This window comes from Gouania willdenowi, chromosome 13, assembly GCF_900634775.1.
Source record: "Gouania willdenowi chromosome 13, fGouWil2.1, whole genome shotgun sequence".
Lineage (NCBI taxonomy): Eukaryota > Metazoa > Chordata > Actinopteri > Blenniiformes > Gobiesocidae > Gouania > Gouania willdenowi.
This window is the reverse complement of record NC_041056.1, coordinates 13242082-13260200: the sequence shown is the minus strand read 5'-3', so window position 1 is coordinate 13260200 and position 18119 is coordinate 13242082. Positions and strand designations below refer to the sequence as shown.

The 18119-nt window shown below is 33.1% G+C and overlaps 1 protein-coding gene across 1 annotated transcript; it reads left to right on the top strand.

Annotated features, from left to right (window-relative positions):
* Window positions 1-7553: 7553 nt before the first annotated feature.
* Window positions 7554-16879, top strand: hspa8b (heat shock protein family A (Hsp70) member 8b). The gene is made up of 9 exons (XM_028465212.1): window positions 7554-7705; window positions 10704-10913; window positions 11015-11220; window positions 11391-11543; window positions 12261-12816; window positions 14648-14850; window positions 15457-15655; window positions 15759-15991; window positions 16402-16879. The coding sequence occupies exons 2-9, from the start codon at window positions 10709-10711 to the stop codon at window positions 16609-16611; spliced, it is 1965 nt and encodes a 654-aa protein (XP_028321013.1). The 5' UTR covers window positions 7554-7705; window positions 10704-10708; the 3' UTR covers window positions 16612-16879.
* The last annotated feature ends 1240 nt before the right edge of the window (window positions 16880-18119 follow it).

Genomic DNA, 18119 nt, shown 5'->3' with positions numbered 1-18119 from the left:
TAAAAACTGATTAAAATGTATTTTTAAAATGTTTTAATTATTATTATTTTTCAAATTATAACACCACACACAAAACAAACTTTAATAACTGTATTCTATACTTTCACTATCTACATAAAATAAAATGCAGTATAAAAATATCTGAGCTGGCACATCTTGTCACTTTGTGCCCTAATCCTCGCAACAACAAACATTATCAAAAGCTAATTTTAGAAAGAAAAAAAAAGTCTCTGAGACGCCAAAAAATTGGTGGTATTAAATGGAGTCACGACCAAAAAAAATGGGAACCACTGATGTAATGTCACATATAATGTAGTACGGTGAAATGTGTTTCTGAATTTTACATATCCTGTTGAGGAATTATATATGATAATAAATAAGAATAATAATCTCTCACCATGGGTTGTCTTACATCGGCGAATGCGTAATTTGGAGGCTCCTGACTGCTGGTCAATTTATATTTCAGTTTCCAACTTCTATTTTTTTTTTTCATTTACCCCCATGACAATTTATGTACCCCTAGGGGTATCCCGTACCCCACTTTGGAAACATAGGCTCTAGTACAATTCATACAGCTTGTCATTGGGCTTCATTCTCCAAGTTACAAATCTTGTCCACATGTTTAGGAGGAATTAAATGTGTGGCTTTATTCTTTTTTCGTTTCAGATGTGATTGATCCACTGAAGCAGATGATGAATGCTGTAACTATCACTGCTGTGTTACACAAGGATCAAAGTTTCCTCTCAGCCTGTTGTTAATATAAATAAAACACTTTCTCATCTGTCTTGCTTCAGTTAATTTGGGGCGAACATTAGTGAATTAAATGATCGCCACATTTGACACAACACGGATATACAGTATGTATGAATGACATGCTTCAAGTAGAGAAGCCTTACTATAGCCTTATCTAAAAATAGAAACTTAAAAAAAACAATTTCACGTAAGACTATAGTAAGGCATAAAAATGGCAAAAAATAATAATAATATGACAAACACCAAAAATCAAAAGTAAAGCATAAAAATATAAAAATTTAGGTTTTTTTTTTTTTTTTGTTTGTTATTTTTTTAGTTTTTAGGTAAGGCTGTTGTAAGGCATGAAAATAAAAATGTTAAAAAAAATAATGATAAATAAATTTAGGTGAAGCTATAGTAAGGCATAAAAATGGAAAAAAAAATATGACAAACACCAAAAATCGGAGGTAAGGCTGTAGTAAGGCATGAAAATAGAAATATTAAAAAAAATAAATTAAAAAAACAATTTTAGGTAAGGCTGTAGTAAGGCATAAAAAATTATTATTATTACTTTTTTTTTAGGTCAGGCTATAGTAAGGCATAAAAATGATAAACACCACGAATTGAACGTGAGGCTATAGTAAAGCATAAAATGGAAACATTTTGATTTGTTTATTTATGTATTTATTTTTGGAGATAAGGCTATATATAGCAAGGCATAAAAATGACAAACACCCCAAATCGAACATAAGGCTATAGTAAAGCATAAAAATGGAAACATTTTGAATTTTTTTTTTTTTTTTTTTTTTTTTGAGGTAAGGCTATAGCAAGGCATAAAAATGACAAAAAATGACAAACACCACAAATCGAAGGTAAGGCTATAGTAAGGCATAAAAATGGAAACTATTTGAATTTTTTAATTTTTTTAATTTTTGGAAGTAAGGCTATAGTTAGGCATCAAAACAACAAAAAAATGACAAACACCATGAATCAAACGTGAGGCTATAGTAAGGCATAAAAAAAGAAAAAATTAAAAAAACAAATACAAATTTAAAAAAAAAAAAACTATTTCAGGTAAGGCATAAAAATGACAAACACCCCAAATCGAACATAAGGCTATAGTAAGGCATAAAAATGGAAACTATTTGAATTTTTTTATTTTTGGTTGTAAGGCTATTGTTAGGCATAAAAATGACAAAAAATGACAAACACCACAAATCGAAGGTAAGGCTGTAAGGCTATAGTAAGGCATAAAATGAAAACATTTTGAATTTTTTTTTTTTTGGAGGTATGGCTATAGTAAGGCATAAAAATGGCAAACACCACGAATCGAAAAAAAATATTTTTGGAGGTAAAGCTATAGTGAGGCATAAACATGACAAAAAATGACAAACACCACAAATCGAAGGTAAGGCTATAGAAAGGCATAAAATGAAAACATTTTGAATTTTTTTTTTTTTTTTTTTTTTGGAGGTATGGCTATAGTAAGGCATAAAAATGGAAACTTTTTTAATTTTTTTAATTTTTTTAATTTTTGGTTGTAAGGCTATTGTTAGGCATAAAAATGACAAAAAATGACAAACACCACAAATCGAAGGTAAGGCTACAGAAAGGCATAAAATGAAAACATTTTGAATTTTTTTTTTTTTTTTTGGAGGTATGGCTATAGTAAGGCATAAAAATGGAAACTATTTGAATTTTTTTATTTTTTTTTATTTTTGGTTGTAAGGCTATTGTTAGGCATAAAAATGACAAAAAATGACAAACACCACAAATCGAAGGTAAGGCTGTAAGGCTATAGTAAGGCATAAAATGAAAACATTTTGAATTTTTTTTTTTTTTTTTTTGGAGGTAAGGCTATAGTGAGGCATAAAAATGGCAAACACCACGAATCGAAAAAAAATATTTTTGGAGATAAAGCTATAGTGAGGCATAAACATGACAAAAAATGACAAACACCACAAATCGAAGGTAAGGCTATAGAAAGGCATAAAATGAAAACATTTTGAATTTTTTTTTTTTTTTTTTTTGGAGGTATGGCTATTGTAAGGGATAAAAATGGAAACTATTTGAATTTTTTTAATTTTTGTTATTTTTGGTTGTAAGGCTATTGTTAGGCATAAAAATGACAAAAAATGACAAACACCACAAATCGAAGGTAAGGCTACAGAAAGGCATAAAATGAAAACATTTTGAATTTTTTTTTTTTTTTTGGAGGTATGGCTATAGTAAGGCATAAAAATGGAAACTATTTGAATTTTTTAATTTTTTTAATTTTTGGAAGTTAGGCTATAGTTAGGCATCAAAATGACAAAAAAATGACAAACACCATGAATCAAACAAGGTGGCTATAGTAAGGCATGAAAAAAAAATATTAAAGAACAAATACAAATTAAAAAAAAAAAAAAAAAACTATTTCAGGTAAGGCATGAAAATGGCAAAATAATATCGGAGGTAAGGCTATAATAAGGCATAAAAAAAGAAAATTTTAAAAAAAACAAATACAAATTTAACAAAAAAAAAAAAACTATTTCAGGTAAGGCATGAAAATGGCAAAATAAAATCGGAGGTAAGGCTATAGTAAGGCATAAAAATAAAATTATTGTAAAAAAAAAAAAAAAAAAAAAAAAAAAATTTTTTTTTTGGAGGTAAGGCTATAGCAAGGCATAAAAATGGCAAACACCAAGAATCGAAAAAAAATATTTTTGGAGTTAAAGCTATAGTAAGGCATAAAAATGACAAAAAATGACAAACACCACAAATCAAACGTGAGGCTATAGTAAGGCATAAAAAAAGAAATATTAAAAAGCAAATACAAATAAAAAAAAAAAACAATTTCAGGTATGGCATGAAAATGGCAAAATAAAATCGGAGGTAAGACTATAGTAAAGCATAAAAATAAAATTATTGTAAAAAAAATAATAATTTTTTTTTTTGGAGGTAAGGCTATAGTAAGGCATAAAAATGGAAACTATTTGAATTTTTTTATTTTTTTTTATTTTTGGTTGTAAGGCTATTGTTAGGCATAAAAATGACAAAAAATGACAAACACCACAAATCAAACGTGAGGCTATAGTAAGGCATGAAAAAAGAAATATTAAAAAACAAATACAAATTAAAAAAAAAACTATTTCAGGTAAGGCATGAAAATGGCAAAATAGAAACGGAGGTAAGGCTATAATAAGGCATAAAAATAAAATTTGTAAAAAAAAAAAAATTTTTTTTTTGGAGGCATAAAAAACAAATAGGCATAAAAAACAAATACAATTTAAAAAAAAAAAAAAAAAACTATTTCAGGTAAGGCATGAAAATGGCAAAATAAAATCGGAGGTAAGGCTATAGTAAGGCATAAAAATAAAAATATTGTAAAAAAAAAAAAAAAAAAAAAAAAAAAAATTTTTTTTTGGAGGTAAGGCTATAGCAAGGCATAAAAATGGCAAACACCAAGAATCGAAAAAAAAAAATTTTGGAGGTAAAGCTATAGTAAGGCATAAAAATGACAGAAAATGACAAACACCACAAATCGAAGGTAAGGCTATAGAAAGGCATGAAATGAAAACATTTTGAATTTTTTTTGGAGGTATGGCTATAGTAAGGCATAAAAATGGAAACTATTTGAATTTTTTAATTTTTTTAATTTTTGGAAGTAAGGCTATAGTTAGGCATCAAAATGACAAAAAAATGACAAACACCATGAATCAAACAAGGTGGCTATAGTAAGGCATGAAAAAAAAAATATTAAAGAACAAATACAAATTTAAAAAAAAAAAAAAACTATTTCAGGTAAGGCATAAAAATGGCAAAATAAAATCGGAGGTAAGGCTATAGTAAGGCATAAAAATAAAAATATTGTAAAAAAAAAAAAAAAATAAATGAATTTTTTGTAGGTAAGGCATAAAAATGGAAACTATTTGATTTTTTTTATTTTTTTTATTTTTGGAGTTAATGCTATAGTTCGGCATCAAAATGACAAAAAAAAAATGACAAACACCATGAATCGAACGTGAGGCTATAGTAAGGCATTAAAAAAAAATATTAAAGAACAAATACAAATTAAAAAAAAAAAAAAAATATTTCAGGTAAGGCATGAAAATGGCAAAATAAAATCGGAGGTAAGGCTATAGCAAGGCATAAATATGGCAAACACCAAGAATCGAAAAAAAATATTTTTGGAGGTAAAGCTATAGTAAGGCATAAAAATGACAAAAAATGACAAACACCACAAATCGAAGGTAAGGCTATAGAAAGGCATAAAATGAAAACATTTTGAATTTTTTTTTTTTTTTGGAGGTATGGCTATAGTAAGGCATAAAAATGGAAACTATTTGAATTTTTTTTTTTTTTTTTTTTATTTTTGGTTGTAAGGCTATTGTTAGGCATAAAAATGACAAAAAATGACAAACACCACAAATCGAAGGTAAGGCTACAGAAAGGCATAAAATGAAAACATTTTGAATTTTTTTTTTTTTTGGAGGTATGGCTATAGTAAGGCATAAAAATGGAAACTATTTGAATTTTTTTATTTTTTTTTATTTTTGGTTGTAAGGCTATTGTTAGGCATAAAAATGACAAAAAATGACAAACACCACAAATCGAAGGTAAGGCTGTAAGGCTATAGTAAGGCATAAAATGAAAACATTTTGAATTTTTTTTTTTTTTTTTTTGGAGGTATGGCTATAGTAAGGCATAAAAATGGAAACTATTTGAATTTTTTTTTAATTTTTTATTTTTGGTTGTAAGGCTATTGTTAGGCATAAAAATGACAAAAAATGACAAACACCACAAATCGAAGGTAAGGCTACAGAAAGGCATAAAATGAAAACATTTTGAATTTTTTTTTTTTTTTTTGGAGGTATGGCTATAGTAAGGCATAAAAATGGAAACTATTTGAATTTTTTTATTTTTTTTTATTTTTGGTTGTAAGGCTATTGTTAGGCATAAAAATGACAAAAAATGACAAACACCACAAATCGAAGGTAAGGCTGTAAGGCTATAGTAAGGCATAAAATGAAAACATTTTGAATTTTTTTTTTTTTTGGAGGTATGGCTATAGTAAGGCATAAAAATGGCAAACACCACGAATCGAAAAAAAATATTTTTGGAGATAAAGCTATAGTGAGGCATAAACATGACAAAAAATGACAAACACCACAAATCGAAGGTAAGGCTACAGAAAGGCATAAAATGAAAACATTTTGAATTTTTTTTTTTTTTTTTGGAGGTATGGCTATAGTAAGGCATAAAAATGGAAACTATTTGAATTTTTTTAATTTTTGTTATTTTTGGTTGTAAGGCTATAGTTAGGCATAAAAATGACAAAAAATGACAAACACCACAAATCGAAGGTAAGGCTACAGAAAGGCATAAAATGAAAACATTTTGAATTTTTTTTTTTTTTTGGAGGTATGGCTATAGTAAGGCATAAAAATGGAAACTATTTGAATTTTTTAATTTTTTTAATTTTTGGAGTTAATGCTATAGTTCGGCATCAAAATGACAAAAAAAATAATGACAAACATCATGAATCGAACGTGAGGCTATAGTAAGGCATTAAAAAAAAATATTAAAGAACTAATACAAATTTAATAAAAAAAATTAAAAAAAAAACTATTTCAGGTAAGGCATGAAAATGGCAAAATAAAATCGGAGGTAAGGCTATAGTAAGGCATAAAAATAAAAATATTGTTAAAAAAAAAAAAAAAAATTTTTTTTTTTGGAGGTAAGGCTATAGCAAGGCATAAAAATGGCAAACACCACGAATCGAAAAAAAATATTTTTGGAGGTAAAGCTATAGTAAGGCATAAACATGACAAAAAATGACAAACACCACAAATCGAAGGTAAGGCTATAGAAAGGCATAAAATGAAAACATTTTGAATTTTTTTTTTTTTTTTTTTGGAGGTATGGCTATAGTAAGGCATAACAATGGCAAACACCACGAATCGAAAAAAAATATTTTTGGAGGTAAAGCTATAGTGAGGCATAAACATGACAAAAAATGACAAACACCACAAATCGAAGGTAAGGCTATAGAAAGGCATAAAATGAAAACATTTTGAATTTTTTTTTTTTTTTTTTTTTGGAGGTATGGCTATAGTAAGGCATAAAAATGGAAACTATTTGAATTTTTTTAATTTTTTTTTTGGTTGTAAGGCTATTGTTAGGCATAAAAATGACAAAAAATGACAAACACCACAAATCGAAGGTAAGGCTCTAAGGCTATAGTAAGGCATAAAATGAAATCATTTTGAATTTTTTATTTTAGTTTTTTTGGAGGTAACGCTATAGTGAGGCATAAAAAAGGAAACTATTTAATTTTTTATTTTTATTTTTTATTTTTTATTTTTTTTGAGGTAAGTCTATAGCAAGGCATAAAAATGACAAATTATGACAAACACCACAAATCGAAGGTAAGGCTATAGTAAGGCATAAAAATGGAAGCTTTTTTTTTTTTTTTTTTTTTTCTTTTGGAGGTAAGGCTATAGTAAGGCATACAAATGACAAAAAATAACAAACACCACAAATTGAAGGTAAGGCATACAATTGAAACATTTTGAAATCTTTTTTTTTGTCTCTCATAATTATGACTTTCTATCTCATAATTATGACTTTCTTTCTCATAATTATGACTTACTAACTCGTAATTATGAATTTCCTTGGTGATTTTTTTTTATTTTTTTTGTGGCGGAAACGGGCTTCTATACATAGGTAAGGCATAAAAATGGCACAAAAAAAAAAAAAAAATACGACAAGCTTGAAAAACTGGAGGTAAGGCTATAGTATATATATAACAAGCACCAACCATGCTTTTTTTCTGGAAGTTTCTGTGAGGGCGGAGGAAAGAGGCGTGGCACTCTTGCTCTGCTTGAGAGAGTCTGAATCCAGTCTTCTTCCAGCGAAGAACCGAATCCTCCACGTCTACGGACACTCAGGACTCAGTATTACAGACGTTCAAACTCTGCCTTATTAACAGGTAAGTAGCCTGCAGTAAAATTAAAGTCGTCATAATAACTTTAATTACAAAGTGTACTGGCATTTACCAAAAGTTAACACAGCACATGTTGCAGCCTAATTAGTCCTTCCTTATGACATTTGCGTAATCCTTCACCCACATTGCTAACTTTTTAAACAGCCAACAGCTTCATACAGAAACAACGTAAATCATTGCAGTAAATCATCTGTTTTAAAGTCAAGGTTTGTGGCCCAAACTCGGCCCAGTCAGATCCACATTTTGGTTTCTTTTTGCACTGTGTTTCCCAAACATAACTACATTAATGTATATTAATTACATAATATTAATTATTTATGTGTGTCTACAGGCTTGTCTAAACTCTTTCCTGTGTCTTGTCCAACATTAACCTTGAATTTAGGCCTTTTTATTATTCATTTATTTTATTTATTTATTTTTTGCTCATTTCAGAATTTGAACTTTACCTTTTGGTGTTTTGTAGAGAGTTGTGCCTCAAATTATTACTGATGAATGAGTAAAAAGTTTGTGTGCCTGTAAAATGTAAAACATTTATATAATGTAATTTAAAAAATAAACTGACACATGATTCTGTGTAACCCCTGAGTGGTGTTCAAGTACCCCAGTTTGGGAACCATTGCTTTAGCACATTCCCTGTGATCTGTATAGGATAAATGGTGAACTAGGACACAATACTGTTTAAAATGGAAATAGCCATATTTGTTCTTGTACAAACCTGTTTGGAACATTCCATTCTGCTACACTTGAAATGGTCTGAATGTGGCCACAGAAGAAAAATAACTATGACAAATAAATGATCTGCATTATTGAGCTTATTAATGTGATGCAGCAAACACGGATTTTAAGGAAAAACAAAAAAAAAAGACAAACGTGCAGAGGGTTTTGCAAAAAAAGACATGCATTTGCCAACGCTGCCACACCCTCCTGTCTGATCATGACTCACTCAACGAGAATCACAGGTAGTTATCCATTCGTTAACAGGTTTCTTTCCCACAGGCTATCATTATATAAATCACATTGTTTCCACGTCGATCAGGTCAATGCACTATATTAAAGGCAGCAACTTTGTTTGCAAACTGCTTTGTTTTTTTTTTTTGTCTTTTTTTGTAATTACTTCAAGAAAATTAAGAATAATATTTCTTGAATAAAATTGGGAAATGTTGCAGATTTAGGCTCTTACCGTGTTCTTCAGTTTGTTTTTCCAAACCCTTTATGTAAGCAGATGAGTTTTTCACTCATCATTTATCTTATCATCGAGCTTAGATGTAATAGTGAAATAATCATGACAGGTCTGTCATTGTCTCAGATATTTGATGTTTTTTGATGGGATTTTAAAAGATTTCACTTTACTTCTTGTGTTCTAAAGGATTAAAACCAGCTAAATAAAAAAAAAAAAAAAAAAAAGTGGGGGAAAAAAACATTGTTTACACATTAACTTTGAAGTGACTAGGGGTGTGAAAAAAAATCAATTTCACAATATATCGCGATTTTTTGATTGCCGATTTTAATTAAATTTTTTTAATTTAAAGAAATCGATTTTTTTATTATTTTATTAAATTGAATCAATATTTTTGTGTATTTGTGAAATATTTCAGTGGTGGTTTCAATGTGTTGCAATGGTTACTTGATGCACTTGATTTTATGATGGCAGTATGTAATGCCTGCAGTATTTAAGCATGCACAGGCATTTTATTTTCATATAATCTGTTCAGATCAGTGTTTAAACTGACAAAATTGGATAAATTATTTTTGCGCATTGTCAGTAACTCAGTGTGCTTTATCCTTAATGTTCTCACTTACAGTTGTTACAATGCTGTCGTTTTGTTGTCATGGTTACTTAGAGACTTCTACACAGTAGTTTCAGTGAAAAGAAACTTGTTGCACTTTATTTTATGATGTGCAAAAACACTAATAATTATGACTCAATTTGTCATCTGAATGATCAATATCTTCTGATTAACATCTACAGCAACTTGATGTTTCATCTCTACGTTTAATTTCGATATTACCTGGGTAGAATATTGTGATATCGTATCGCCATACGTATCGTATTACAACATCCTTGCCAATACTCACCCCTAGAAGTGACACACAAAAATTCATAACTAGATGTTAACTAGATAGATATCTTAAATCACTACTCACCATCCTCTGAAGCAGTTATGACTAATTCCATTGTACCCTTATAATTAACAAACAAGAACGACAATTTCCCTTTCTATGGATTCTTTGCAATTTGTACAAAACTACTCCAACATTTTTTTTTATCATCTGGCCCCCTTTTTTTTTTTTTTTTAAAAAAAAAAAGGGGGCCAGATGATAAAAATAGATATATAATTAGATAAAAAAATCACAATTTTTTTCATTGTTGCCAACACAAAAACTGCAATTGCCAAATAGGGCTAGGCAATATATCGAGATAGAAGATATATCAAGTTTTCTATTTTGGTGACAATATCGCCTATATCGAGATGTATCTTTCTTTTTTTTATTTGATTTATACAATCACACAGTACAAATCACATCATTCGAGTATTTAATATTATTCACAGAGTACAGTCAAACAGTGTCCTTTACAATTTTAATATATTTCTGAGATGTATATATTTTTATAGCTTAAAACTCACTCACACATGCTGTCCCTAAACTAGCTGTTTGTTAATAAATGTGCCTGTGTGGCATTTTCATCTGCAAGTTTAACCCATAATTGTCTTTCTGGTCAGACTTTGAGTTAAAATTACCAAGATTCATATTCTGTATTGGTATTTTGAGAAAAATATCAAGATATGAGTTTTGGTTCATATTGCACCGGCCCTATTGCCAAACTGTCGGGAAATGAGTAGGTTTGGTAACAGGTGCAGTTTCTAAAAATGGCCTTGTTACGACCTGATGCAAATGTGTATTTATCCACCTACAGTGATCAGAGGAAGTTACTGACATGTCTCTTCATCATCATCATATTTAGTCATCTTTCTATTCTCAGGAATCATGTCGAAGGGACCAGCAGTCGGCATTGATCTGGGCACCACCTACTCCTGTGTAGCAATATTTCAGCATGGTAAGGTCGAAATAATTGCCAATGATCAGGGGAACAGGACCACACCCAGCTACGTGGCCTTCACTGACACCGAGAGGCTGATTGGAGATGCGGCTAAGAACCAAGTGGCCATGAATCCTAACAACACGGTGTTTGGTAGGAATCCTTTTTAGACCAAAATACATCAAGCTGATCAGTAACATCTACTGTCCCCGTTAAAAAAAAAGCACTTTATTTTTTTCTTTTTTGGCATTTAGATGCAAAGCGTCTAATTGGACGTCGGTTTGAGGATGAGATTGTCCAGTCAGACATGAAACTTTGGCCCTTCAAAGTTATTAGTGATAGTGGACGACCCAAAGTCAAAGTGGATTACAAGGGTGAGACGAAAACATTTTACCCAGAGGAGATATCCTCCATGGTGCTGCTGAAAATGAAAGAGATCTCAGAGTCATATCTTGGCAAGGTACATTGGTGTTTTTCCTTTAGGTTCATACATTTTTACAGTTTTGACCACTTTTCAGTTTGTTATACATTTATTCATATTCAGATTGACTCCATAGTAATAACCAGTCCTAATGACAGAACAGCAAACGTCCAGATCCTGGTGATAATCATGTTTTTATTTTGTTGCAGACTGTGTCCACGGCTGTGGTGACCGTGCCTGCCTACTTTAATGACTCTCAGCGTCAGGCCACCAAAGATGCAGGAGTCATCGCCGGGCTTAATGTCCTTCGAATCATCAACGAGCCGACGGCTGCCGCCATTGCTTACGGTCTGGACAAAAAGGTCATATAATGTTGAAATTTCTTTCGGGCCACTTGATAAAAGTCTGGTTGTGGTTTTTAACATTTTCAGTACCACTGAAGAAGGAAGTGTAATGTTTTTCCACGAGTGATGTCGGAGGGTTCACTTGTGGGATAATGTGGATTTTCAAGAGTTATGTGAAGCAGTGGAAATGTATTTGTAAGAGTATAAAGTGTTATTTGTTAAATGTTGCATATAAAATATTATATATAACTCAAATGTACTTTGTGAAATGCTTGCATTTCTTTTGTTTGTATTATTTGAGAAAGGTAACTTGAATGTTATGATTTATGTTGGACGTATTAGCATTTTTGCTTCTGCCTGCTTTGTTTTTGTTATATATTTTTAAATTGTGATTCATGTGTGAATATTTGGTAACACTTTACTTGAAGTTTCATACTTGCTGACATGAATAAGGTGTCATTAAGTGTTGTTCGTTACACTAATCCTAACCCTGCTGGATCTCTCCACCTAACCCAAAAAATGCCAACATAGCTCCAAAGCTGTCATGAATTAGCGAAATGTGTCATAATTTAGCAAACAACACTTAATGAAAGCCTTCATAACACCTTATTCATGTTAATGACAGCGTAATGTCAGCCTTATGTATAAAACTTCAAGCAAGGTGTTACTGAATTATTTTTTGTTAGACTGAAGCAGACAGATAAACTGAAACATTTCAATGGTTTTGATTGACAGGTTGGATCAGAGAAGAACGTCCTCATCTTTGACCTGGGTGGTGGCACATTTGACGTCTCCATTTTGACCATTGAAGATGGGATCTTCGAGGTTAAGTCCACAGCGGGTGACACCCATTTGGGCGGTGAAGACTTCGACAACCGAATGGTGAGTCACTTCATTAGCGAGTTCAAACGCAAGCACAAGAAAGACATCAGTGAGAACAAGAGGGCGGTCCGTCGTCTGCGCACGGCGTGCGAGCGAGCCAAGCGCACCCTGTCGTCCAGCACTCAGGCCAGCATCGAGATTGACTCCCTGTACGAGGGGATCGATTTCTACACCTCCATCACCAGGGCTCGCTTTGAGGATCTGAACGGAGACCTTTTCAAAGCCACGTTGGATCCTGTGGAGAAAGCTCTACGAGATGCTAAGTTTGACAAAGGTCAAATCCACGAGATCGTCCTGGTCGGAGGATCTACGCGTATTCCCAAAATCCAGAAGAGCCTCCAGGACCTCTTTAACGGAAAAGAGCTGAATAAGAGCATTAACCCTGATGAGGCTGTAGCGTATGGTGCAGGTAGGTTCCAAGTAATACTGTGCGATATAAAAATGTCTACCGTGCGATAAGGCTGCACAATTACTCAAATTTTAATCGTGATCACGATTTTGGTTGCCTCGATTGGGCATTATTTATATTTAAAATACAGGCTCTGCACTCTGTAATTTTATTTTATTTTTTTATTCAGTTAATCTTTGATACATTTACAATTCTTGGGTTCCATCCATCCATTTTCTGACCCGCTTCTTCCTTTTTTCTGGATCAAGGGGGTCTGCTGGTGCCTGTCTCCAGCTCTCATTGGGCGTTAGGCGGGGGTACAGGACCCTGATAAGGGTGCAAGTCCATAACAGTACATTTTTGGATACATTTTTTAAAGGTTTTTTAATAAATTTCTTGAAATTATAATTTCATTTACCTATGCACTGTGAACTGTACACATATTGTTTAAACGTAGTGCATAAAAACACAGATTTTTCCCTAATATGATATATAATTGTGATTATAATCATGATTACAATAGTGATAAAAATAATCATGATTATCATTTTTGCCATAAGCGTGCAGCCCTACCGTACAATATAACCCTCTATCGTTTATATCACAAATTTAATGTGTGTGGTCTTCGTCCAACTCTGTTGCTATAATATCTGAGCCGTGCTCCAACATGAGCATTAAATGTTTAGTTTAGCACCACAAAGATGCAGAAAATAGATACTATGGTATGCAAAGGTGAAAAACAGCTTATTTCGGCCAGATCGGGTCGACCAGAGTGAGCGGAATCATCGATTAGTCTAGTTGCAAACGCCTTTCACAAATGGAAATGTTAATTTATCTCCTGCTACACAAGGACTTTAAACGAAAATAACCTAACCAAACCTCTACTATCATATATGATCTTTGATGGAGCCTGAAACTACAGGTACAGTTTAAAACTGTCACGGTCCGGTGTGGGTGTGGACCCAAATGCAAGGAGAGATGGAGGCAGGATAGACGCATAACGTTCTTGGAACCAGTCCATGTTTATTCTCAAACAAACTTAAATCCAAAACAGCAGGGGAGCAGGAACAGGGAGCAAGACCAGACACAACTGCGCACGAAGGGAGACAACGAACCTGACAACATCACACAACGAACCAGCAACCCCACTGTGACCAAGCACTCAGTAAAATAGTGGAGGAGGTCTGATTAGGAATGGACCACACCTGGGTGAAAACATGAGGGAGCTAATCAATCACCAAGCACACAGACATCACTGGGGGGTGGAGCCACAAGCAGGAATCCCTGAAACACAGACAAGAGTTAACACAAGACTGGACTCAAAATAAACAAAGACACAGAATAACTAAACTTAACCAACAGAACATGACAAAAACGATAGCAGTGGCCACTATTGTTGGTTTTTGTGTCCCCTGGTGACATATCCACATACAAATTTAAAATCAGAACACGTGACAACAGTATATGTAGCAAAAGTCACAAATATTCCTTCATTGAGAAGATTCTTAAAGGCGAAGTACAATTTATTTTGGGATTTTGTTTTTTTTTAGTTTATTTTTATATATAATAAAATATATAATGATAATGAATATAGGCACCAGCAGACCCCCGCGACCCTGAAAAATGGGAAGCAGGTCTGAAAATGGATGCATGAATGACAATGAATAGTAATTTTCCATTCATTTCATGTCATTTCAAGGAAGAAATACTGTATCGGAATATATAATGTTAGGATATAAATCTAACCTATATCGTGATATAAAATGTTCTCCATATTGCACAGCACTAGACTCAAGTGTCCAACTTACTTTAAGGCAGATCAGATTCATCTTTGATTTATTTGTTTCTGCAGCTGTGCAGGCGGCCATCCTGTCTGGGGACAAATCTGACAATGTCCAGGACCTGCTACTGCTCGATGTGACGCCACTTTCTCTGGGAATTGAGACCGCCGGTGGCGTGATGACTCCGCTCATCAAGAGAAATACCACTATTCCCACAAAGCACACCCAGACCTTTACCACCTACTCAGACAACCAACCTGGTGTCCTGATCCAGGTAAGAGAATTGAAATGAGGATTGTTTGAAGAAGGGAATCAGTGGCCTGCCTCTCCAATATATGTCAAAAAACTGAAGATCTGAGGCACTCCTGAGGTGTAGAAATCCTTTATTTATTACAGGAATGTCATGACGCTTTTCAACTCAATCTAGATCAGGACATGATTAAAGCAACTAAAAACAGGTGCTTATGTGCTGTGTAAGAGAGATTATGTGACATAAAGGCATGAAAAACCATACACAGACAGGTAAGCATTACACATATCTATTTCATAAAACTAACATATTACATTGTATAAGGATTATACACATCATTGTAAACCAACAAATTCATTAACTAGTTAATATTAATGTATTATATTTATGATGTTTTATATATATATTATTGTAGATTGAGTAGCTCACTAAAGAGTTCATATTAATATATTATATTTATCAATTTTAAAGTGTAGTATATTTCATTGTAGATTAAATAACTCATCAAATAGTTCCAATTATATTTATCATTATAAAGAATGCTGTACATATTGTGGGCTAAATAGCTCATATTAATATATTATAATACTTAAGTGCGTGATGGGTTGATAAAAAAAAAAATTATTACAGGTGTTTGAAGGAGAAAGAGCCATGACCAAAGACAACAACATCCTGGGGAAATTTGAGCTGTGTGGGATCCCCCCCGCTCCCCGGGGGGTTCCTCAGATTGATGTGACTTTTGACATTGATGCCAACGGCATCTTAAATGTGACTGCTGCTGATAAGAGCACCGGGAAGGAAAACAAGATCAGAATTACTAATGACAAGGGTAAGCAGACACAAAAAATATACAATTAAACACTAAGAATTCAGTCACACATTCCATTAAAAACCATCATCCATTCATGTTATCTGTTTTTCCTGCCCACTAGGCCGTCTGAGCAAGGACGATATTGATCGCATGGTGGCAGAGGCAGAAGAGTACAAAGCTGAGGATGAAAAGCAGAGGGAGAAGGTGTCTGCCAAGAACGCTCTGGAGTCCTACGCCTTTAATATGAAGACGGCAGTGGAGGACGATCAGATAAAAGATAAGATCAGCGACGATGACAAGAAGAACATTCTGTCGAAATGTACCGAGGTCATCAGTTGGCTGGATAAAAACCAGGTCTGGTTTTTTAAATCTGATCCCTTCCTGTAGATCAGTGGTTCTCTTTTGGCTCAAGTACCCCCTTTCTTTTATTCCTGAATCCAAGTACCCCCTTTTGTCCAACTGTAACATTCAGTATTTAGAGTCTCATAAATAGATTTATTTCTATAGTGTGGGACAAAGACTGAGCCTTGTATTTTCATCATTATGACTAAAATACAAATGATAAAACTTCATATTTTTTATAGCTGCTATTTGTTAATTTTCCACTCTCTCTTTAACTACCTCCTGTACTGCCATTGCATATCCCAAGGGGTCCACGTACCCCATTTAAGAAACACTGGTTCAGACAATGTCATCAAAGTTTAAGCTGAAACTAGACGGATGTGTCTGACAATGTGTGTGTGATCTTTAATGTGTGTTCTCAGAGTGCAGAAAAGGATGAGATTGAGTACCAGCAGAAGGAGCTGGAGAAGGTGTGCAACCCCATCATGACCAAACTGTACCAGGGGGCAGGAGGGATGCCTGGAGGGATGCCTGGGGAGATGCCTGGAGGGATGCCGGGTGGATTCCCTGGAGCTGGTGGAGCTCCTGGAGGAGGGGCGTCCTCTGGCCCCACCATTGAGGAAGTGGACTAAACTCAAAGCCAAAGCCATGTGCACAAAGCTCTTTTATTTTCATTTATGTGCCTGGTGTGGGAAATGTTATGGTTTACAATAGTTCAACAATAACCACTGTTAAGTTCAAGACATTAAGATGTTGTTCTTTTTTTTCTTTTGAGTAATGCTTGTGGATCTGTCAGCTGCAGCACTTTGCACTTTCACATGTTTAAGATTTGCTACTGTTTTTTAAGCAACTATGTTCATCTTGGTTTCCCTTGCTAATAAAATAATTTGCAAGCCATAATCAGACTTCTGGTGGGAATGTTGGAATGCTCCACTAGCCCCAGCAGGAATGTGTTGTAATTATGGGCCTTTGACTTTCAGGTTTAAACCTGAAACTTTGATTAACCTGTTGGAAACGTTGGTGATTTTATTTATTTTTTATTATTATATTTTAATGAATACAAATAGAGCCAAAAAAGGTTTAACTGGAGAAAACTGGCAACAAACATACAATGTAGATTAACTTAATTGAAGGCTGCTGTCACTCAACAACATATTACAGCTAGCTTTAACACAACCAACCATGGCTATAAATGAGTGTGTTGTTGTAAATAAAGCCATCAGTATTTTAAAAGACAAGCTGTGAAATTGTAACATCTAAAACAAAGTGAAACCAAGGTAGCACGTAAACTTTTGGTTCAAAGATGAATTAAAAACAGGGATAATGGGCAAGAAAAATAATAATAAAATTATACAAATGATCACAGGTGGGTGTTGGATGATCTAAACTAGGGGAGCTTTGATTTGAGTTAAAGACCTTTTCTACATACTGGTAATATTCAATATTATTAGTTATATATATATAACTAATGCTGAGGAGTGAAACTATAATGTCTCATATACCGACTAATGTTTGTGTCTAGATCATTACATGCCATACCAGACTGGTTCATCTGGTATTAAAAAAAACATGTCAGACTGTGAGCTTGCATAACCAGATGATCAAAAGCTCCATTTGAAAACATACCAAGACCTTCACAGTATCATGACATCACCACAAGAACAGGGGAAATACCAAGTTCACCATTAGTGGGACAACAAACCGGGAAACTCCCCTATTTTACCCCTCTTTCCTGCCATTGTCCCGTATTAGTATTTTCTTGTAAATATCCTGTATTTTAATGTAATAATTAAAAGATGCCTTACTAAACTGAACGGGGTCACGAGAACTGCCACCTGAAATGTCCCGAGTGGCAGTTCTCGCGAGATTAGTGCCGACAGCGGCAACAAACCTAGAAAACAACTCAGAAGAGATGATGAATGAAGACGTTCCTTTAAGGTTACGCAAATTATTAAGTTGGAAAAACACAAAACTTTAAATTCACTTGCCTTCATTTTAAATTGAATTAATGTGGTTAATTGATTTAAGAAAAAAAATAATATTAAATCCATGTCTAAATAATTTATGGTAATCTAATTTAATGACTTAATATCAAAGAACTTTACCCATGTAGGTGTTGCCTGTGGGGTGCCGACTGTAA